This window comes from Salmo salar, chromosome 13 (genome assembly GCF_965601325.2).
Source record: "Salmo salar chromosome 13, fSalSal1, whole genome shotgun sequence".
Taxonomy (NCBI): Eukaryota; Metazoa; Chordata; class Actinopteri; order Salmoniformes; family Salmonidae; genus Salmo; species Salmo salar.
In genome coordinates this window covers 66,179,230-66,203,303 of record NC_138303.1, presented here as the reverse complement: position 1 = coordinate 66,203,303, position 24,074 = coordinate 66,179,230, and the positions used below count along the sequence as shown (strand labels likewise).

At 42.1% G+C, this 24,074-nt stretch overlaps 1 protein-coding gene across 3 annotated transcripts in view; it reads right to left on the bottom strand.

Annotated features, from left to right (window-relative positions):
* The window catches only part of LOC106567559 (double C2-like domain-containing protein beta), a 367,378-nt gene that overhangs the window by 281,076 nt on the left and 62,228 nt on the right, over positions 1–24,074 (bottom strand). For all 3 annotated transcript variants that reach the window (XM_045693460.2, XM_045693462.2, XM_082960276.1), the window contains one exon: positions 17,738–17,909. In XM_045693460.2, coding sequence (XP_045549416.1) covers positions 17,738–17,909 — 172 coding nt within the window. The remainder of the gene's footprint in view (positions 1–17,737; positions 17,910–24,074) is intronic.

The window sequence follows — 24,074 nt, the reverse complement described above, 5'->3', positions numbered from 1 at the left end:
CAACAACAAAAAGGCTGATTGATAGATGCACACACGCAATCATGCACAATCACACACACACACACACACACAACTAATACAAAAATACACTCACCCAAACAAGTAAAACAAACCCGTCCTCCAAAAACAAAATCCGCTGTATTCGAAAAAAGTGTTATAACTTGGTCGATATTTTATTGAGCCGAGCCAGTCGTTAGACAGTGAATCATCTCCCTATCTTTAGAGCCCAGTGTCTCTCCATGTTGTGCAACAGCCACAAGGCCCCATCTCAAGCTGTAAATAGTACTGTGGCCAGATCAGTGTGTGTCCTGGTGCTCTCAGGGCTCAATCTCACACTTCCCTGATGAGAGCCCTTCATGACTCTGTCTCGGTAGGGAGAGATACTGTATCACTGCATGCCCACTCACAAAACAAGGCTGGAATTGGTTTCGAGCGCCACTCGTTTGGGTAATTTAAAGCCGTGTTATAGATGCACTAGAGAAAGTACAGGTACATTCTTAGAAAAAAAGTGTTAAACCTGGAAACAAAATGGGTTCTTCTAAGGGTTCTCCTATGGGGACAGTAAAATAACCCATTTATTTCTAAGAGTGTAGATGCATGGAAATCACTACTATACATGTGGAAGTCACATTTATATTGAGTCTCATTATACTGAGTCTTATTATATTGAGACTTTATACTGTAGTTCATAAAATAGTAAGATGCTCACTCCAATCACTCCAGAACAGGATATAAGGCTACCTTTTTCTAGTGCAACAAAATTGTGCCAAGTGCAAAATATTATAATCTTGCAATGTGACTTATTTTTAGACTTTTCTCCAACAATGTGTGATTAAATGATACATACATGAGCATAAATAGTTTCCTGTATTTCCTAGTTATTAGTTTATAATGCACATTGTTGGAGAAAAGTCTCAAATGAAATCACACTGCAAGATTATAATTTTTGCACTTTGCACCATTATTTTGCTCTATGAAAATGTCGCCCTTATAGTACTACACCCCTGAAAAGTCCCCTTGTACCGTCCACTGACGCAGTGCGGTGTCACGTTGCATGCTTCCTTAGCTCCTAAGAACTGTACTCAGATCAGCATTTACACCTGCTGGAGTCTCACAGTGTCAAGATTGCATTATGCATTACCCCTCCCCCGCCTCTGCTACACAGTATCAGCTCACCTGCGCCGAGGCGGTGGGCCGTGGTTCATGGGGGTCACAGCCGCAGCTGCCGGCACCATCTGATCCCCCCTACGCTCCTGCTGGGACCACAACGGAGTACCATGACTCAGCCTGGCCTATCGGAAAGCACATGTGAAGTGGGCCCGAACCCGACGAGCCTATAACTCATGCTATGTGATGTAATGTAATCAGTGGCGGTCAGTGCAACACAGCCTACATTGTTGTCACCATATTAGCTAAACTCAACATAGCTACTACAACTAAAGCGTTAGTAAACCCACAATCCAATCCATGTGTACAATCAAGCAGTACAGTGTACAGCACGTAGTTTAGCAGTTACACCGGTGGCAATACTTTTATAAAACCAAAAGCTTACCTTGACTTGGAAGAGTTGAAGAGCCTTAACCAGCTAGCTAACATAAATAGCATTCCTCTCTGTTTGGGTCAAATTGTTTAGTAGTCTAAAATTGGCTGCATTAACACCGTTAAAAAGCCGTCAGTATTTTTCAGTGACAACACGTTTGTGATAGTCTTACGTTTACACACAGGTATTAGGAAACACAGATAGCTAATTAGCACAGGAAGTCGACTCTGTCTTGCATCCGTTTTCCTTAAACATGCACTGTAACATGGAGATATAGCCATGTGGGAACACTAATCCTATAAAGGTGTGTATCAATTTAACTTTTTTATAATTATTTCTCACCGATATGAAAGATAAGGTCCGTACGCTTCCGAAACCGTAGCATGTTAATGCATGTTAATGTTCAGACCGAGAGTCGGGGCTCTTAACTGTCACGCCTGCTCCCGCTCTCCCTCCCTGGCGCTCGAGGGCGCCAGGCTGCCCAGCATTATGCACTCCAGCTTCCCTTGTCACGCGCATTTGCGATTCATTGGACTCAATCACCGGTGTTATTACCTCCCCTATATCTGTCTGTTCCCCAGCTCTGTTCCCCGCTTCAGCATTAATTATTGTGTCGTTGTGTTACCCGCTTCTGATGCTGTTCCATGTCTGTGCAAAATGAAATGTTCACTGTCCGTACCTGCTCCTCTACTCCAGCGTTGGTTCTTACACTTAACAAAACTACCCCGTACAAAAGAAGCCTTCGTCCAATGACTCTTAGGTATAATGTAATGGAACTGAGAGTCATGATCAAGGGCTAGCTGTAGCTTATGCTTTCAGTACTAGATTCATTCTCTGATCCTTTGATTGGATGGACAACATGTCAGTTCATGCTGCAAGAGCTCTGATAGGTTGGAGGACATCCTCCAGATGCCATCATAATTACTGTGTAAGTTTATGGAAGGGGGTAAGAACCATGCACCTCCTAGGTTTTGTATTGAAGTCAATGTGCCCAGAGGAGGACTGGAAATACCTGTCCTCCGGCTACACCATGGTGCTACCCTACAGAGTGCTGTTGAGGCTACTGTAGACTTTCATAGCACAACAGTGTGTTTTAATCAGTTATTTGGTGACGAGAATATATTTAGTATAGTTTTTTCTAAAAAAGGATAACTTTTCTAACGTTTAACCATTTGTTTTAATTCTGAAATTCACTGAGTGGGACGGTCCTCTCCAGTGCTTGACTTGGACTGAAATAGGTGTTGGTACTCATTTTGGGTGCCGGTATTATACATATTTATGTGCAGGAGCTCCACATTACTTTTGATCTAATATTGTATAAGAGGAACAGGACCTCAAGCAGTAGGACATTTGAGGTGCCGGTCCTTAGCTCTGGTAAGCTCCTGCCCAAGTCAATCACTAGTCCTCCCCTTCCTACATTGCTCATCTCATATGTATATACTGTACGCCATACCATCTACTGCATCTTGCCATCTTGATGTAACGTATCACTAGCCACTTTAAACAATGTCACTTCATATAATGTTTTCATACCCTGCATTGCTCATTGCTCATCTCATATGTATATACTGTACTCTATACCATCTACTGCATCTTGCCTATGCCATTCGGCCATCACTCATTTATACATTTGTATGTACATATTCGTACTCATTCCTTTATATTTGTGTGTATAAGGTAGTTATTGTGAAATTGTTAGATTACTTGTTAGATATTACTGCATGTACGGAACTAGAAGCACAAGCATTTCGCTACACTTGCATTAACACCTGCTAACCACGTGTATGTGACAAATACATTTGATTTGAAGAACCTCCACTGAATGCCATGTTATGTGTGTGTGTGAGGGTGGGTGTTGATTGTCTTCTCAAGTGCAGATGAAAAGCAAGAGGTGATGGTTTGGGAACCTATTTCATGTCATTTGAAATAACAGTAGACAGTATATAAATACAGTCTAAAACACTGGGTGTATGATTTATATTCTAATGATTATAATTACATGTGTGACTCCACAGACGGCTGTATGAAAGGGTATGTTTCAGTGCAAGTCCATCCCTTTAATGACCATGACAGTAGAGCTGATAACATAAACCTATTGGTGTCCAGGGAGTCTTTATGGAAATCCCCTTAAACATCCCACAGGCCCACACACTGACAGGTAGATGTGTAGTGAACTACACATTAAGGAGAGACACACACACACAGTTGATGTGTATCGAACTATACAGCATATGCACAAACGCACACACACACACACACCCGGTACTGTCATTGTGTACTGAGCTATGCAGCAGACACACAGACAACACACACATAGAACACACACCTCTGCAATGAACTACATAATTGAATCATGAGTAAAAGACGGTTGGGTTTTATCCACGTCACACCCAATTTATTTAATATAAATCTTTATTTTGTGCTCACTTTATTTGCAAGGGTTAGGCAAATTGCAACCAGCTGCTCAGTATTTCAGGTAGTATTTGATATTAACATTATCTTTAATAAGGGACCAACAACGCAGTGGGTTCCCGACAACCATTGGAGGTCACATTTTCTTGCTCTTTCAAGATGCTGTCATAAATATGATGCAGTTTAAGAAATGGACTGAGGGGCTTCACTTCTCACTGTCATTTTGGGGCCAGTAAACATGCATGTACGCAACGGTTTGAAAACATGGATTTAATGTCGGAAAGCAGGCACCAGACATATTCAGTATAAATGCCACACTAAAACACATGGTGCCCTTCAAGCTTATAGAATGTTGAAATCTAAAATGGCACAAACTGTTGACCAAAAACAGGGTGATATCAACTAAGCTTAGCCTCCTATATCTCAGACATACGGATTTCGCTCGGGATTCAATGAATACACAGCTCCAGTTACAGCATTGTGATAGAAAATAAACTGGAGAGACACTAACATATTTATTGAGGAAAATGCAGCGACAAGTGCTTTTAGAATAGCCCAGGAGCATCGTCAGATACAAATTACATCTGTGGCCTTGCAATAAAGGCTGTTTGTTCATTTCCCAGGTGAGTCATAACAAATATGTGATATAGCGGTGCTCCGAGGCCCCCAGCATCACACAGATAAGGAGCGTGGCCCTGAGAACCACCATAGAGAACATAGATGGGGCCTTAAGAAAGTGAGTCTTACATTCTAAGGCAATGATACTTTCAGTGAACATGACAACGGTTGACCTTGTGGGTTATAAAGCTGTGAGGGTAACAGTGTCCACTTTCACTGCTAACCTTTTATCAAACTCGTAAGGTGCACCCAAAGTACGACTGCAAATAATATATAGGATTTGTTATAGCTCCACTGAGACAATAGATTGATGATGATGTATCTCCCTGTTATCATTGTCATGTTATCAGATTTGACAATTTTACTGAAGATGAATGGCAACAAAGCCTAACAGGGAGGGACAAGGCAAAATTGAGAAAATGGATTCACCTTCTGTTGTATAGGGAGGAGATATTGGACTTGAAGCTGCCCACACACGTTAGAACAAACATTTCTAAACCTTGTTTCCCTAAAAGAGCTTCCATGGGAATTGTCCAATTAAGATAAGAGGCCGACAAAACAGGAGACTTTGAAAATGTGGGTCTGCTTTTGTTCAGGCTCCCGTCACAAAGTTCCTTTGGATGCATTTAGAGAGAAAAAAAATAACATTTGAGGATAAAGCAATAAAAGGAGGAGTTGGCGAGAAGTACACAATATGTCTTATCTCCAAGTTTCAGGTTTGTAATGCTTGTTACTTTCAACACATGTACAGGTACCATCAGACGTAATGTCATGTTTGTGTCGATTTGAATAATGAATGCTATAGGTTAGAAATGTCTGAAAATGAACCATGCGTCAACATTGCAATGTTGCACAACCACAATATTTTACCTTACAATATGAATTGGACTAAAATGTATCACATAATATTTATATTAAGCATTGGAATAAGGAGATGTTTTTCACCATTTTCAATTCATGCTTAGCGCTACCAATCAAGTACACTCCAACTGTCCTTGTCATGCGCGCTCCTCTTCACAAGTGGAAAACTCATCACATTTCCATGGCTTGACACAAGGTAACTGACTCCCAGAATCATAAATATATATATTTGTAACCACTAACCTGCTGAGTAGAGCTTATGTGAGAAGCTGACCCATCAAGTCTATTGATTAAAGCATAATGATGTCATTTTTAAACATTCATTCACTTGGTTGATATTTTGCTAACATTATAAAGTAACTAGAGACAATGGCCTGTGTTTAACCTTTTACATTTTTTATTACAGGTCAGTTAATAACATTGCGTTATTTTCGTCCCAACCGTCTCTCCTGTAATTTCTCCTTGGCTAACACTCAAGATTAGCTAGCATGAAACCTATGCTGTCCTTTAGTCACTAGATGGGTTAAGAAAATTACATACACTACATGACCAAAAGTATGCGGACATTCCAAAATCATGGGTATTAATATGGAGTTGGTCCACCCCTTTGCTGCTTTAACAACCTCCACTCGTCTGTGAAGGGTTTCCACTAGATGTTGGAACATTGCTGCAGGGACTTGCTTTCATTCTGCCACAAAGCATTTGTGAGGTCGAGCACTGATGTTGGGCGAAAGGCCTGGCTCGCATTCAGCGTTCCAATTAATCCCAAAGGTGTTCAATGGGGTTGAGGTGAGGGCTCTGTGCAAGCCAGTCAAGTTCTTCCCCCCGGTTTTGACAAACCAGTTCTGTATGTACCTCGCTTTGTGCACAGGGGCATTGTCATGCTGAAACAGAAAATGGCCTTCCCCAAACGGTTGCCATAAAGTTGAAATCACAGAATCATATAGAATCTAATCGTATGCTGTAGCTTTAAGATTTCCCTTCACTGGAACTAAGGGGCCTAGCCCGAACGATGAAAAACAGCAAAAGACCATTATTTCTCCTCCACCAAACTTTACAGTTGGCACAATGCATTCGGGAAGGTAGCGTTCTCCTGGCATCTGCCAAACCAAGATTAGTCCGTCGGATTGACAGATGGTGAAACGTGATTCATCACTCGAGAGAACATGCTCCCAACAAACAATTATTGTGCTGACGTTTTTTCCACATGCAGTTTGGAACTCGGTAGTGAGTGTTGCAACCGAGGACAGATGATTTTTACGCACTACGTGCTTCAGCACTTGGCAGTCCCATTCTGTGAGCTTGTGTGGCCTATCACCTCTGAAATGTTTCCGCTTCACCATAAAAGCACTCACAGTTGACCGGTGCAGCTCTAGCAGGGCAGAAATTGAACAAACTGACTTGTTGGAAAGGTGACATCCTATGACAGTCACTGAGCGCTTCAGTTAGGCCATTCTACTGCCAATATTTAAAGATTGCATGGCGGTGTGCTCGATTTTATAGACCTGTCAGTAATGGGTGTGGCTGAAATAGCGAAATCCACTAATTTGAAGGGGTGTACAAATATAGTACCAGTCAAAATTTTGGACACACCTACTCATTCAAGGGTTTTTCTTTATTTTTACTATTTTCTACATTGTAGAATAAATGCGTCAAGTGCAGTGTCTAGTTGCTCCTCATTACACACCACAGACCAGCAAATATTCTTTACATCATCAACATATGAATCGCTACAAAACTTCTTGTATGACCTCTTATACACTATATTAGGCCCAGCCTTTGGAACTTTGGTTTACCTAGATATGGCTATTGTATTGTGATCACTACATCCTATGGATTTGGATACTGATTTAAAGCAAATATCTGCAGCGTTAGTAAAAATGTGATCAACACATGTTGATGATTTAATTCCTGTGCTGTTTGTAACTACCCTGGTAGGTTGACTGACAACCTGATCCAGGTTGCAGGCACTGGTTACAGTTTGAAGTTTTTTCCTGAGTGGGCAGCTTGATGATAGCCAGTGAATAATTAAATCACCCAGAAAATATACTTCTCTGTTGATATCACATACATTATCAAGCATTTCACCCATATTATCCAGATACTGACTGTTAGCACTTGGTGGTCTATAGCAGCTTCCCACAAGAATGGGCTTTAGGTAAGGCAGATGAACCTGTAGCCATATTACTTCAACAGTATTTAACATTAGATCGTCTAAGCTTTACAGGAATGTGGTTCTGAATATAGACCGCAACACCGCCTCCGTTGGAATTTCTGTATCATCAAAAGGTATTATCTAAGTGAGTTTCAGAGATAGAATATGAATGGCATCTGTTACAAGCAAGTCATTGACTTCATGGACCTTGTTTCTTAGGCTACATATGTTAATATGGGCTATTTTTTAGCACTTTTCTGGGTTGCTTGATTGTTTTTAATGTTTTACTGAGAAGCTTATCAGAGGTAGACTTACTCATGTTATTTACATTGGAGCTGATAGTGCAAGGTGAGCTGCATAAAGTGGTCTTACTAATATAGCACACCGCCTCAGTGCAACTCTGGTTTATAGGCTCATGATTACTGCTTACAATAGCTGTAGGATAAACAGATGTATTCGGTGCAATTAGGGGTACATAAATTAAATGACTTACATTGTGTTGCCAATACCCCTAACATCATGTACATTTATGACGACTCATTGTCAGCATTATGACGACTCATTGTCACAATGGTAGGGATTAACTGAGCTGGTCTTGGATCATTTACCAGTCATCGTTTCAACGCAGCCTTGAGTCCAGGAGCCAAGATGATTTGGATGGACTCCTTCATTCGTGTAGAGTATCTTCTGTTTCCAAGTGTCAAAGTTATCAATAAAAGTGACTCCAGCAGAGCTACAGTAGTCTTTTAGCCAGATGTGTAATACCAGCAGTCTGCTGAATCTTTCACACCCGCGGCCCAACGATTGTACTGGACCTGAAATTATTGGCAGTTTTTTACAGTCTTTTAATGCTAAAATCAGTTCTTTAAAGTCCATTGTTAATATTCCGAGCTAGCCCTCCTGATGTCGTTTGACCCCACATGGACTACGACAGCGTCAGCTCCCGGCATCTATGGTAGAACAGTCAGAAGCAGCCTTGTTATGTCCTGTACTCATGCTCCTGGGTAGCACAGGGTTTTTGCCTTGGGAACCAAGATGTTTCTCACCATAGAGCTGCCTATGATGACAGCTGGTGATGTTGAATGGGCCCGTCTCTCAGGCAGCCAGCTCCGAGGATCTGAACCCGAGGTAGAAGTCACCGGAGAGGGAGACAGAGCCGTGGACAAAGACGCAGGTACCTCCGGATCCGATCTGGTTTGGGAAGCCACCATGGACGAAGGCGGCAAAGTTGTTTCTGGTCTGTGTCAGTTCAGGGCTCAACATCTCCATGAGGACGCCCGTTGCCAGAGGACGCCTTCTTCAACTTCCACGGCGAGTGACGTACCTCCATGGCTCGTTGGTTGGGTCGAGATCAGCTCCGTTCTCCAAGGAAGGGGGAGACCCCTTCGGGGATGGAACCCTGCCTAGCACCGGCCCGCCTGCTGTGGAGAGCCGACACGGCCGCGAAACTTTCACCAGACCAGAGCGGCATCCGGCTACTGGGATGGGAAAAAAAAGAAAAAGTAGGTGGGTGTGGCTTCCCCAGTAGCTTATATAGGTTTGCTACTTGCTTGCTAAGAGTAGCTACTTTGCTCCTGTAGTCCTCCGCAAGCAAGCAGTTTCTACATTGAAAGTCAAAGCGGTCCACATTGTCCTGGAACAAAGCAAAGTAAACACAGTTCCTGCAACATTGGAAACGTTCAATAGTGGCCTTCATTTGAGACCGCCGAGCAAACTAGGCTAGCTGGACTTTCGCGTCTCTCCCCCAATACAGAATCTGGCAGGATCCTGGACAGAAAGCAGTGCTCACAGCAATTTAGCCCAACAGAGCCGCAGGATTCAAATTAAAATAACAGTATATATATATATAAAATATATTTGGATTTGTTTATACATGATTCCAGATTTTCCATACTTTTGATGTCTTCACTATTATTCAACAATGTAGAAAATAGTCAAAATAAAGAAATACCCTGGAATGAGTAGGTGTGTCCAAACTTTTGACTGGTACTGTACTTTTGTATATTTGCACACACTGTACATAGATGTTTCTATTTTTCTTTTCTTTTGTGTTATTGACAGTACGTTTGTTTATGTGTGACTGTGCAGGTAGCCTAGTGGTTAGAGCGTTGGACTAGTAAACGAAAGGTTGCAAGATCAAATCCCTGAGCTGACAAGGTAAACATCTGTTCCTAGGCAGTCATTGAAAATAGGAATTTGTTCTTAACTGACTTGCCTAGTTAAATAAAGGTAAAATAAAATAAAAATCAAATCTTGGCCAGGTTGCAGTTGTAAATGTAGAACTTGTTCTCAACTGGCCTAACTGGTTAAATAAAAATAAATATTTAAATGTTTGGAACCTTTACTTACACTGCACAAAACCACTTTTTTTTTGTCACTCTACGAAACATGGTCGGACTGGGCAATTTCTTTGCAGGGAGCTCGTACTCTGCATTAGAATGACGTAGTGAAGTCAGAACGTTCCCATCTTCTGTGTCATCTGATAAAAATGAGCATGTTACTTTCGTCCCAGTTCACCCATATTTTACAACCAAGATATTTGATATAGCTTTGAGATACGGCACGCGTGAAATGTGCATTGGCAATTGTGATTGCATAGGCCAATTTGTTTTAAGTTTGCACTTATTATTGGCCCCAAAATTAGCACCAAATAAATGTGCCTATGATATTAGTGCACAAAGATGCTTGGAAATTCATTTCTTTTGAACCCCCCAAAATAACAGAAAATATAACAATAGTCTAACTGTCAACCAAAAATCCATGACATTCACTGGATCAGGTTGCACATAAATATAATTTGAATCACAAAATGAAAAGATTAAATAACTTATTTATTGAATACCATCTCAGCAGTCTATTACACTTTTCAATTAAACACTGAATGAAGAAATACACTGCTCAAAAAAATAAAGGGAACACTTAAACAACACAATGTAACTCCAAGTCAATCACACTTCAGTGAAATCAAACTGTCCACTTAGGAAGCAACACTGATTGACAATAAATTTCACATGCTGTTGTGCAAATGGAATAGACAACAGGTGGAAATTATAGGCAATTAGCAAGACACCCCCAATAAAGGAGTGGTTCTGCAGGTGGGGACCAGAGACCACTTCTCAGTTCCTATGCTCCCTGGCTGATGTTTTGGTCACTTTTGAATGCTGGTGGTGCTTTCACTCTAGTGGTAGCATGAGACGGAGTCTACAACCCACACAAGTGGCTCAGGTAGTGCAGCTCATCCAGGATGGCACATCAATGCGAGCTGTGGCAAGAAGGTTTGCTGTGTCTGTCAGCGTAGTGTCCAGAGCATGGAGGCGCTACCAGGAGACAGGCCAGTACATCAGGAGATGTGGAGGAGGCCGTAGGAGGGCAACAACCCAGCAGCAGGACCGCTACCTCCGCCTTTGTGCAAGGAGGATCAGGAGAAGCACTGCCAGAGCCCTGCAAAATGACCTCCAGCAGGCCACAAATGTGCATGTGTCTGCTCAAACGGTCAGAAACAGACTCCATGAGGGTGGTATGAGGGCCCGACGTCCACAGGTGGGGGTTGTGCTTACAGCCCAACACCGTGCAGGACGTTTGGCATTTGCCAGAGAACACCTAGATTGGCAAATTCGCCACTGGCGCCCTGTGCTCTTCACAGATGAAAGCAGGTTCACACTGAGCACGTGACAGACGTGACAGAGTCTGGAGATGCCGTGGAGAACGTTCTGCTGCCTGCAACGTCCTCCAGCATGACCGGTTTGGCGGTGGGTCAGTCATGGTGTGGGGTGGCATTTCTTTGGGGGGCCGCACAGCCCTCCATGTGCTCGCCAGAGGTAGCCTGACTGCCATTAGGTACCGAGATGAGATCCTCAGACCCCTTGTGAGACCATTTGCTGCTGCGGTTGGCCCTGGGTTCCTCCTAATGCAAGACAATGCTAGACCTCATGTGGCTGGAGGGTGTCTGCAGTTCCTGCAAGAGGAAGGCATTGATGCTATGGACTGGCCCGCCCGTTCCCCAGACCTGAATCCAATTGAGTGGAGGAAATTAATATTAATTACATACTATTCTGTTTAGACATACTATAGTGTTTTTTTACTCAAAGAATTGTCCATTGTTATATGCTAGTATTTTTATTGATACAAACTTGTCTTGTGTGACTTAGTCATAAACATTAGTGTACAGATGTATGAGCCGTTTGGGTGCAACCGCAGTATGTGACCTCCTGTGTTTACGATCGGCAGGAATTTAGCTATCTGGGAAATGCAGCGAGGAACAGAGAATGGTGTCGATATCAGCTATCTTGATCTACACAGACAAGCTAAATTACTTTTTACAACTCTGTTCCTGCACATCTGCTAACTGTCACAAAGATAAAAGGATGTACTTTCTATACAAGGAGAGACAACTCTGTTCGTTGAGCTTTCCCAACTTCTTTGGGATGAATGATTGCTTCGTTTTGCAAATCTTATAATAAAGTGGTTGTTTGAAAGAATCTGCAGTCTCTCTTCCTATAGAATTTATACCACATAAGCAAGAAATCAACCTACTAAGCTCATCCACACAGAGGTGTCATCTTATGTGCAATTGGGTTATTCCCCGCCATTTGTTCATTTTGGCACAGCCCATCCCCTCATCAAATTATCAGCTGTTGCCAAACACACGTGGGTCTGACAATACTATTCTCGTCCTCAATAATGTGCAACAAATTCATATTAATGAAAAACAGAAATCAGAATAACATCCTGCCATTTACATCAGAATCACATTTATTCACCAAGTACATTTCCATATTCATCATTTTTGTTGGTGATATGGTACTGCCAGCAATAAACATCAGAATTTAAACAAAATGTGATGCTAATTGACCAACACTGGTTGTCAAGTGCAATTGTATGTGTTCTCTTGTTCTCTGGTCGTTAGTTCTATTCGTCATGACTGCCATGTAAGCAAAATTACCCAAGCACTGGTTGATCGCAATCTGCAAAGTTCTGGAACTATGGCAAACAAAAATGGTTGCTATGGAGGCTCTTCCCCCCTTGCTAGCTTGCCAACTACACAGCTAACACAATCACTTCAGACTGAAACTAGAAAGACTGCAAACTAGCTGCATTTAGTTTAAGCTCTTTTTCTATTGATATTTATTCATGCTGATTAATTATTAAATTATGCTGATTCATGATTTCAACTGGCTGAGAAAAGCTGCCTGTCTGTCTCGCCACGAATACAGACACGTTCATTAACATGGGACACAGTGGATATCGAATTTCAATATTGCAACAATGTTGCAAATGTCGGAGATAATGTCTAGATGCTTTTTACAGCAGAGGTCAAGTTAATAAATTGAATGGCTGGGCAGATGAGACAGGGGATCTGTAAAAGTAGTAGTAGTAGCAGTAGTAGTGTGTTGCTAGGTAACGACGCAAAACGGTAGCACTGTTATGAATGTGTATGTTGTCTAGTATATCATGGGCAGTATAGGCCCTAACAATGGTAATTCCAAGCCACCCATTGTATACAACTAAGTAGAGTGAGGATAGAGCTATAAGAGAATGAGCAGTGGATATACAAATATACAGTAGGTAAACAGTCGATATACATGGATGTACAAATTTACAGTATCACTATAAATATATCTAAATGCAGAGAGATGAACAGAATGCAAATGCAGTATAATGCAGATATTTTGTGAAGAGTTCAGAGATGGCTTGATGCGGTTAGCAGCATAGAGTGCATAGTCCTTTGGTCTCCATGGACCAAATGGCCGGTTAGTGAGAGCCACAGCCCGGGAAAGAAACTGGATGGGATGTTTTGGTCAGGATTGAACTGAATCGCCTGCCAGAGGATCATTTTTGGAAGACGGAGTAACCAGGTTGGGAGAGGTCAGCGATGATCTTTCCTGCACGCTTCCTTGCCCTGGGGTCGTGCAGGACCACAGTTGAGGGCAGGTGGCAGCTGATGAACCTCTCTGCAGACCGGACAAAGTGTTGCAGTCTTCCCTTGCAGTGGGCAAACATAGACCAAAACCAGACAGTGATGGAGGTGGTGAAGATGGACGATTGATGCATAAAACCGAATCAAGATTGTCTGAGAGGCAGTTTTTTCAGTTGCTGCAAGTAGTACATCCGCTTGCGTGCCTTCTTGGTGACAAGTATGATGTTGTCTTCCTTCTTGAGGTTTTGGAAGATGATAGTCCCCAGGGATTTTAATGATTTAGCCGTGCTAACAGCTGAGCCATCAATCTCGAGAGGGAGAGATGGTGGGGGGCGTTTTCTAAAATCAACCACCATCTCCACAGTTTTGTCTGTGTTGAGTTCCAGGTTATTGCGAATGCACCAGGCCACCAGCCGGTTGAGTTCTTCACGGTAGATGGACTCATCGCTGTCAGTGATGAGATCTACCAGAGTGGTGTCATCTGCAAACTTGAATAGTTTGACAGATGAGTTGTTGGAGTTGCAGTCAGAGTTTTTTTCCAGCATCACGTGTTGCGTCCTGTTCGTCAGGAAGTCAGTGATCCACTGACAGAACGCAGTGGGGTAGAGGAGAGAGGAGCCTAGAGAGGAATGGGGAACGGAGGGTCGGGGGGTGGAATAGATGGGTGAGAGGTTGAAGTGGCAATGATAGGGGGGAAAGGGGGTATTTTCCTTGTGATTGAGGGTTTAGTTTATTCGGCAGGGAGGGGTCGTCTGCCCTTAGGGGAGCTTTTGGTTTGTAGTTTACAATTTGTTTGAGTCCTTTACAGACAGATGAGCAGTCGTTGCCAAGACAAAGCTACACTCAGGAATTTAAATTCTGTCATCATCCCAAGATATGCTACTGAAGACTACTAGTCGGATTCGAAACCGATGCTATGCGACGGAGGAGGAGGGGAGGCGAGCCAAGACTCCAGTGCGTTTCAGAAGGCTACAACTTCTGATAAGAACAAAAAAAAATGACTACCCTCTCACCTCTGCTTTCTGTTTACGGAGACATGGTTACATGACTCTATGCCTGACGCTGCTGTGGATCTCATAGTCAGGGAAGTCTTTAGTAGTATATCGTCGGATGATAACAGAATTTTCATTCCTGAAAGTAGCTTTTTTCTTGGCCTCTCTATAGGAGGTCCCTGATCTCTTCCTCTTTGGCAGAGATGCACAGCAGTGTAGGGAAACACAGTGGCTGCCTCAATGGGTGCCTATCATATGACCACTCATTTTAAAACACTAATTTGTAGAAATTTCACATATTATAAAACTCTTCTTTACTACCCAAAAAGCCTACTAAACAGGATGCTAGTACAAGTTTGACACAGCCAGAGCAGGTTCCTCCTAATAAAACATGGTCCTAAAGAGTATTCTAAAATCTAAGGCCATCTCTATGTCAATGTTTTGTAACTATACAAAACACCAATAATAAGAAGGGAGACTTGCTTGTGCCAAGAAACATGAGCAATGGACATTAAACCGGTGGAAATCTGTCCTTTGATCTGATGAGTCCAAATGTAAGATTTTGGTTCCAACCGCCGTGTCTTTAGTGAGACACAGAGTAGGTGAACGGATGATCTTCGCATGTGTGGTTCCCACCGTGAAGCATGGAGGAGGTGGTGTGATGGTGTGGGGTTGCTTTGCTGGTGACACTGTCTGTGATTTATTTAGAATTCAAGGCACACTTAACCAGAATAGCTACCACAGCATTCTGCAGCAATATGCCATCCCATCTGGTTTGCGCTTAGTGGGAATATCATTTGTTTTTCAACAGGACAATGACCTAACAAACCTCCAGGCTGTTTAAGGGCTATTTGACCAAGAAGGAGAATGATGGAGAGCTCCATCAGATGACCTGGCATCCAAAATCACCAGACCTCAACCCAATTGAGATGGTTTGGGATGATTTGGACCGCAGGGTGAAGGAAAAGCAGCCAACAAGTGCTGAGCATGTGTGGGAACTCCTTCAAGACTGCTGGAAAAGCATTCCAGGTGAAGCTGGAAAAGCTTCAGTCTGGTTTTAGACCCAATCATAGCACCGAGACTGCACTCGTGAAGGTGGTAAATTACCTTTTAATGGCGTCATACCAAGGCTCTGCATCTGTCCTCGTGCTCCTAGACCTTAGTGCTGCTTTTGATACCATCGATCACCACATTCTTTGAGAGAATGGACACCCAAATTGGTCTACACGTAGAAGTTCTGGCCTGGTTTAGATCTTATCTGTCGGAAAGATATCACTTTGTCTCTGTGGATGGTTTGTCCTCTGACAAATAAACTGTACATTTTGGTGTTCCTCAAGGTTCCGTTTTAGGACCACTATTGTCTTCACTATATATATTTTACCTCTTGGTGATGTTAACTTTCACTGCTATGCGGACGATACACAGTGGTACATTTCGATGAAACACGGTGAAGCCCCAAAATTGCCCTCCCTGGAAGCCTGTGTTTCAGACATAAGGAAGTGGATGGCAGCAAATGTTTTACTTTTAAACTCGGACAAAACAGAGATGCTAGTTCTAGGTCCTAAAAAACAAAGAGATCTTCTGTTGGATCTGACAATTAATCTTGGTGGTTGTACAGTTGTCTCAAATAAAACTGAAAGACCTCGGCATTAATCTGGACCCTGATCTCTCTTTTGACGAACATATCAAGAATATTTCAAGGAGAGCTTTTTTCTATCTATGTAACATTGCAAAAATCTGAAACTCTGTCCAAAAATGTATCCATGCCTTTGTCACTTCTAGATTAGACTACTGCAATGCTCTACTTTCCGGCTTTTTTTGGTCCTCCAATAATCGGTATCTGCGTTGAAAAAACATAACCGGTCGACCTCTAGTCCCTAGGAGGGGTGTATCACTTGAGTGGGTTGAGTCACTGACGTGACCTTCCTGTCTGGGTTGGCGCCCCACCCTCGGGTTTGTGCCGTGGGGGAGATCTTCGTGTGCTATACTCGGCTTTGTCTCAGGGTAGTAAGTTGGTGGTTTGAAGATATCCCTCTAGTAGTGTGGGGGCTGTGCTTTGGAAAAGTGGGTGGGGTTATATCCTGCCTGTTTGGCCCTGTCCGGGGGTATCGTCCGACGGGGCCACAGCGTCTCCCGACCCCTCCTGTATTTATGCTGCAATAGTTTGTGTCGGGGGGCTAGGGTCAGTCTGTTATATCTGGAGTATTTCTCCAGTCTTATCCGGTGTCCTGTGTGAATTTAAGTATGCTCCCTCTAACTCTCTCTCTTCTTTTGGAGGACCTGAGCCCTAGGACCATGCCTCAGGACTACCTGGCCTGATGACTCCTTGCTGTCCCCAGTCCACCTGGTCATGCTGCTGCTCCAGTTTCAACTGTTCTGCCTGCGGCTATGGAACCCTGGCCTGTTCACCGGATGTGCTGCCTTGTCCCGAACCTGCTGTTTTTGACTTTCTCTCTCTCTCTCGCTCTCTCCACTTGCTGTCTCTAACTCTGAATGATCTGCTATGAAAAGACAACTGACATTTACTCCTGAGGTGCTGACCTGTTGCACCCTCTACAACCACTGTGACTATTATTATTTGACCCTGCTGGTCATCTATGAACATCTTGGCCATGTACTGATATAATCTCCACCCGGCACAGCCAGAAGAGGACTGGCCACCCCTCAGTGCCTGGTTCCTTTCTAGGTTTCATCCTAGGTTCCTGCCATTCTAGGGAGTTTTCCCTAGCCACCGTGTTTCAACATCTGCATTGCTTGCTGTTTGGGATTTTAGGCTGGGTTTCTGTATAGCACTTTGTGACATCGGCTGATGTAAAAAGGGTTTTATAAATACATTTGATTGATTGATTGATTGATTGATTGATTGATTGAAGCTGGTTGAGAGAATGCCAAACGTATGCAAAGCTGTCATCAAGGCAAAGGGTGGCTACTGAAGAATCTCAAATATAAAATACATTTTGATTTGTTTAACACTTTTTTGGTTACTACATGATTCCATGTGTTATTTCATAGTTTTGATGTCTTCACTATTATTCCACAATGTAGAAAAAAGTAAAAATAAAGAAAAACCCTTGAATGAGAAAACTTTTGACTGGTACTGTATATAAAGAACTGATGGTTATATTCAGTTCTGTGCATGTCTCAGAAGCCGCAACGACACCAAATTCACCCATAGTTTTTAAACTATTCCAAATAAGGACATAAGGCTTTATTACAGTGGACATGGGGAGTGAATGACTGACCTTTGCTGTATGCCCATGTGTAGGTCTGACTGACTGTGGAACTCATGGCCATCTTCTGCCCTCCTCTCTGGGCCCCTTGCAGTCCGAGAGCAGCCCCACTCTGCCCCTCCTTCCCTGGGCGCACGTAATTGGGCAGGGCCTTGTAGAACCAGGCTCCAGAGCGCTTCCACACCTGGAAAACACACAGAAGGGCTGTCATCAGTTTTGAGGACAAATATGTGCGTTCATAAAGGTCAAGTAGTACTTCTTCCGTTTTAATACATTTTCTCCAGTTTCCTGGATACCGAACATGGCCCTAGTTTACAAAGAGCAAGGCTCAACCTAACATCAGACAAACATTGAAAATGTGCAATTTGCATATATTAGGCATAAAAAAATGACAGCGGCACAGAAGGCAAGAATTTTATGAGCGAGCAGCTCTTGCTTTTCCACGAATATCCAAGAGGAAAATAACTATAATTTCAAAGACTCAGATTGGTCTAATAGCAATGTCTAAACTCCCAGAGGCCACAACCGTCATGTCTGGAGATGCACTGACAAACAGTCTCCCCACTGGGCACAAATGTCAGTTCAACGTCTAGTTTTGCTGTACATTTGGTTGAGTTGTAAACTAACGTCAATTCAATGTCAAATAAACCAAAGATTTCACCCTTTCATTGGGTTTAGGCAAAAAGTTGGGTGAAAGAAATACAAAATTCCCTTAGGTTGATCATTTTTTGCAAATCCAGTCAGTTTTCCATGTTGATTCAACTTCATCATATTGAATTCTTTGTTGTTGAAATGACGTGGAAACAAAGTTGATTCAACCAGTTTTTGCCCAGTGGGTCCTGACATTAACATGCTAACAGACTGGTAGTGGGCACTGTGCTCACCACCTTTCAGTGCTGTGGGCACCACCACCGTGCCACTAATGGACAGCAGGCACTAAAATGTCAGGGCCGATAGCAGCTGCTCCAGAGTTTGCAAATGCCACCTCCCAGCCATACCTTGGCCGCACTCGTAGCCGGCAACAACCACAGAACCAGCCCTTTTTTCAAATGGCCGCAGCCACTTTCCTTATCTCTGCCGGCCAACTGTATTATCACATTTTTGTGTCAGCAAGCAAGCTCCCCGAAACATCAAAAACAGGAGTTTGGCATTCCAAAAATGTTCCTCCTCTGGCTTCCAGTTTTCGTGAGAGTCTGTCACATACACTGAGTATACAAAACATGACATCGACTGACCAGGTGAATCCAGGTGAAAGCTTTGATCCCTTATTGATGTAACTTGTTAAATCCACTTCAAATCAGTGTAGATGAAGGGGAGTAGACAGGTTAAAAGAAGTATATAAGAAGTGTATGTGTGCCATTCAGAGGGTCAATAGGCAAGACAACAGCTTTAAGTGCCTTTGAACGGGGAATGGTAGTAGGTGTCAGGCGCACCGGTTTGTGTCTCGAGTGTATCGAGAATGGTCCACCACCCAAAGAACATCTAGCCAACTTGACAGAACTTTGGGAAGCACGACCAATGAGTCCACACCCCAACGAATTGATGCTGTTCTGAGGGCAAAAGGGGGGTGCAACTCAATATTAGGAAGGTGTTCCTAATGTTTGATATACTGAGTGTATTTCTCACTATTACATTTGAGAAATCCACTTTGCTGTCATTTAGTGAGCCAGGAAAGTGAAAGAGAATGAGAAGTAGGATTGACTCGCTGGCATTTTCACAGGGTAGTAATGATAGTATAGTGCCTGGTTACAGCCTATATCTATGGAATTACTGCCCAAGAGCAGGGCTACAGGGGCCCAGCAGGAACACTGTTGAATGACTGAGGGTGCACTGTTCTGAAAAGCTCAAATGTACAACTCAAGTAAACAGTACTGCATTGAAAAACAAAATGCCTTTTCTAAAAACCTATAGTAATTTATAAAAAACCATATCTCCATGTTCTAATGCGGTAAATAACCACTTTAGGGCCTATTGGCATATGTAACTGAAAATATTGATTTCTGCCAGTTGAAAAGCAACCAGCTCAGCTGACACACCATTTTCGCTGTAGATCACGGTAACTCTGACAACTCAGAGTGAAAAAGTTGAGAAAATGTAAATTGTCTCTAACATTTTCTCCTCATCTGTCAATGACATCCCTTGGGACTGACAGGTGAAATTAAATGAGAAAAACAAATAGACTGAACCATACACAATGGACTGACGCATAGGTTACATGAAAAGTAGCAGGGATGCCTTGGGCCAATAGAAAGTCACTGTATGAAAGCTAATGTATATACACAAAAGCGGTCCTATGAACATGCCAGAAAACAAAACCAATTGAAACATGTCACATTTAAATGCAAAAATCCCACAGGTGCATTATTTTCCTGTCTTTATGACAGACAAGACAGAGATTCATTGCATTGACCTCTTTACGTACAATTATTTGTCATGGCTGGGGGAGGAAGCATGAGACAAATGTAAAAGCTGCCAGGCGCCATTTCCCCTCATTATTTAATCACAGTAGTAATTTCAAAGACTAACTTTAAACTTTTATTCACCCCTTGCACAGGATACAACAGGTGTAAAACACAGTGAAATTATTACTTTATGCGCTCTTTCCCAACAATGCAGTGATAATAATTTAGTTAATAATAGAAAATAAATTAAAAAAATTAAAAAACAAGAACTGTGATGTGAATTAAAGAAACATGAGAATACAAGTACATACAGGCATTTTAGTAGTCATTACGGTGAAGGAAGAGCATGTCAATGCTGTTATTGGTATGCCTAAGGGAGGGACAAGATGCTTCCAGAGGTAGGGCCCGAACACAGTGGTCTGTCTACTGGGGAATCACAATTGTCACTTCAAGAACAACATGAAAGGGTAAACGGTGGTGCGGCAACTTTCTCCACGTCAGGTCCGATAACATGGGCCTTCATTATCTCTGCTGCCATGTTGATGGGGCTTTAATCTAGTTTAACAAGCACAGGATATGTCCACCCTGCATTGCTGGCTAATAGGGCTGTCCCAGACTAAAAAAAGTATTTGTAGACTTTTGGCCAAAAAGTATAGAATGTGTAGCTATGTGTTTTAATAAAATCAACTATATGTAGGCTACTGAGCTTGACTGATGTTTTAAGCACAATGTGATTAAATAATTACACACAAATGACTCGAGGGAGTCAGAGATCAAGATAGCCTAAAACAATCAGAAATAGTATCAGATCCCCAAATGGAAATATTTAAAGGCCTACATTTGCGCACAGGCCAAGTAACCTAGGCATACTTTTATCTATAATCTGGTGCGCGTCATAACGCAACATTGACAGGAGCGCTACAAACAAATGACAATGAATAAATTGACAACTCCTAAATCCAATAAAAAAATTTTTTTTAAAACTTGTTCCTCACAAGTGTAGCCTAGGTTGTGCGGTCCGTAAATAACGTGTCCACAATGAAAATGGTAAAATACTGTAATAATAACATTGAATGCATTAACAGAAATGACCATAACCAAACAAAAGTTGAAGATGAGAAATTATGGGAATTAACGGTAAATATACTACTAGTGATACTGGTGTGCCATCCCCATGGCCTCTGCAATGGATCTGCAATAAAATTTATATTTATATATATACACACACACACAGGAGTGATGCTGATAATGGGCTTCTGTACACCTATGTAGATATTCCATTAAAAAAAGGTGCTGTTTCCAGCTACAATAGTCATTTACAACATTAACAATGTGTGTATATATATATATATATATATATATATATATATATATATATATATACACACATTGTTAATGTTGTAAATTACTATTGTAGCTGGAAACAGCACCTTTTTTTATGGAATATCTACATAGGTGTACAGAAGCCCATTATCAGCATCACTCCTGTGTGTGTGTATAAATATGACACGTTGTTAGCTAATCCAAGTGAATAATTTTAAAAGGCTAATTGATCATTAGAAAACCCTTTTGCAATTATGTTAGCAGAGCTGAAAACTGCTGTCCTGAGTAAAGAAGCAAAAAAACTGGCCATCTTTAGCCTAGTTGAGTATCTGGAGCATCAGCATTTGTGAGTTTGATTACAGGCTCAAAATGGCCAGAAACAAAGACCTTTCTTCTGAAACTCATCAGTCTATGCTTGTTCTGAGAAATGAAGGCTATTCCATGTGAGAAATTGCCAAGAAACTGAAGATCTCGAACAACGCCGTGTACAACTCCCTTCACAGAACAGCGCAAACTAACCAGAATAGAAAGAGGAGTGGGAGGACCCGGTGCACAACTGAGCAAGAGGACAAGTACATTAGTGTCTAGTTTGAGAAACACACACACACCTCACAAGTCCTCAACTGGCAGCTTCATTAAATAGTACCCGCAAAACACCAGTATCAACATCAACAGTAAAGAGGCGACTCCGGGATGCTGGCCTTCTAGGCAGAGTTCTCTGGATCTTCCTTTCCTGTGGCGGTCCTCATGAGAGCTAGTTTCATCATAGTGCTTGATGGTTTTTGCGACTTGACTTAAAGAAACTTTAAAAGTTCTTGAAGTAATGCCGTTTCTCTTTGCTTATTTGAGCTTTTCTTGCCATAATATCAAATCTATTTATAAAGCCCTTCTTACATCAGCTGATATTTCAAAGTGCTGTAAGAAACCCAGCCTAAAACCCCAAACAGCAAGCAATGCAGGTGGAGAAGCAGGGTGGCTAGGAAAAACTCCCTAGAAAGGCCAGAACCTAGGAAGAAACCAGGCTACGAGGGGTGGCCAGTCCTCTTTTGACTGTGCCGGGTGGAGATTATAACAGAACATGGCCAAGATGTTCAAATGTTCATAGATGACCAGTAGGGTCAAATAATAATAATCACAGTGGTTGTCGAGGGTGCAACAGGTCAGCACCTAAGGGGTAAATGTCAGTTGGCTTTTCATAGCCGATCATTCAGAGTATCTCTACCACTCTTGCTGTCTCTAGAGAGTTGAAAACAGCAGGTCTGGGACAGGTAGCACGTCCGGTGAACAGGTCAGGGTTCCATAGCCGCAGGCAGAACAGTTGAAACTCGGTAAATTCTTGGTTACAACATGTTTCCATATGTGTTATTTCATAGTTTTGATGACTTCACTATTACCCTACAATGTAGCAAATAGTAAAAATAAAGAAATACCCTTGAATGAGTAGGTGTGTCCAAACTTTTGACTGGTACTGTATATATATTTTAGACTGCTCGACAAAAAATAAATCTTGGTCAACCAACAGCTTATCGACCAAACAATCGACCCAGTCAACTAAATGGGGTCAGCCATACTGGCTAAACACGTAGTCACCACGCTGTTAGCGTCCATGCTCCACCAAGAACCAAGGATTAGTATCTGTGATGGGAGTCTGATAAAACCCCTATTGGATTGAGCACAGCTTCCTCTTGTTCTTGAAATTACTGTTTAGAGACTGTTTGATGGGTTCCTCTGGGTGTGCATGCAGTGACACATCTACATTATTAAATAACAGCCTACACAGCAGAAATCACCCCTGGAGAACACAAACAAATGTAGAAGACATTGAGAATTAATGTTATTTTGGGTACCGTTTCGACAGGAGGTTGATCACAAGAAAGCATGATGCAAGGAAGGTGGTAATTACAAGCAATACAGGGAATTTCCCAAATTAGTATTTGGCAATAATAAGCAGAAAAACAGTTTTGTTCAAATGTATAATCTAGCATCCTCCAACAAAAATATGCAAATCCTCTGTTATAAAGTTGAGGATTACAGAATGAAAGCAATTAGAGTCCAGAAATCAAACTTACTTTGCTTGACAAACAATCATATTGCAATGTCATCAGCTTCTGCTTTTCAATTCAAGATAAACATCTTGGATGAGTCTCATGTCAGTGAGTTTGCCTCATCAATTCAACATGTAACACGCGCAAAGACACTATATGTCAATCAATTACACTGATGACTTGTCCTTGAAGTTTGAAGAATTGCTGTCTTTCACCATGCAGGAAAAAAAGTGTATGCTTACGGAATGGCCACCTCTATGTGTTACAATACAAATTGCGTCATTAACTGCTGGCAGGTCTGCCAAAAACAGAAAAACTATCCATACATAAGAGGCACATGAACTTATTTTACTCTTTCAAAAAAGCATCCACCTGTTCTAAAATAAGTAACAGCACTTTCATTAAACCCTTCAGACTGCAACAGTTGCCAGTGAGCACCAATGAAAGAAAAAAATTGAGATTAGAATTATCATCAGGTAAACAAACAATTACCAATAAAATGCACTTCTTCTGCAGCCAATTACCAATTGTTCTTCAATGGTGCCACGCCTAGCCAAGCATTAATTTCCCTTTCACTAT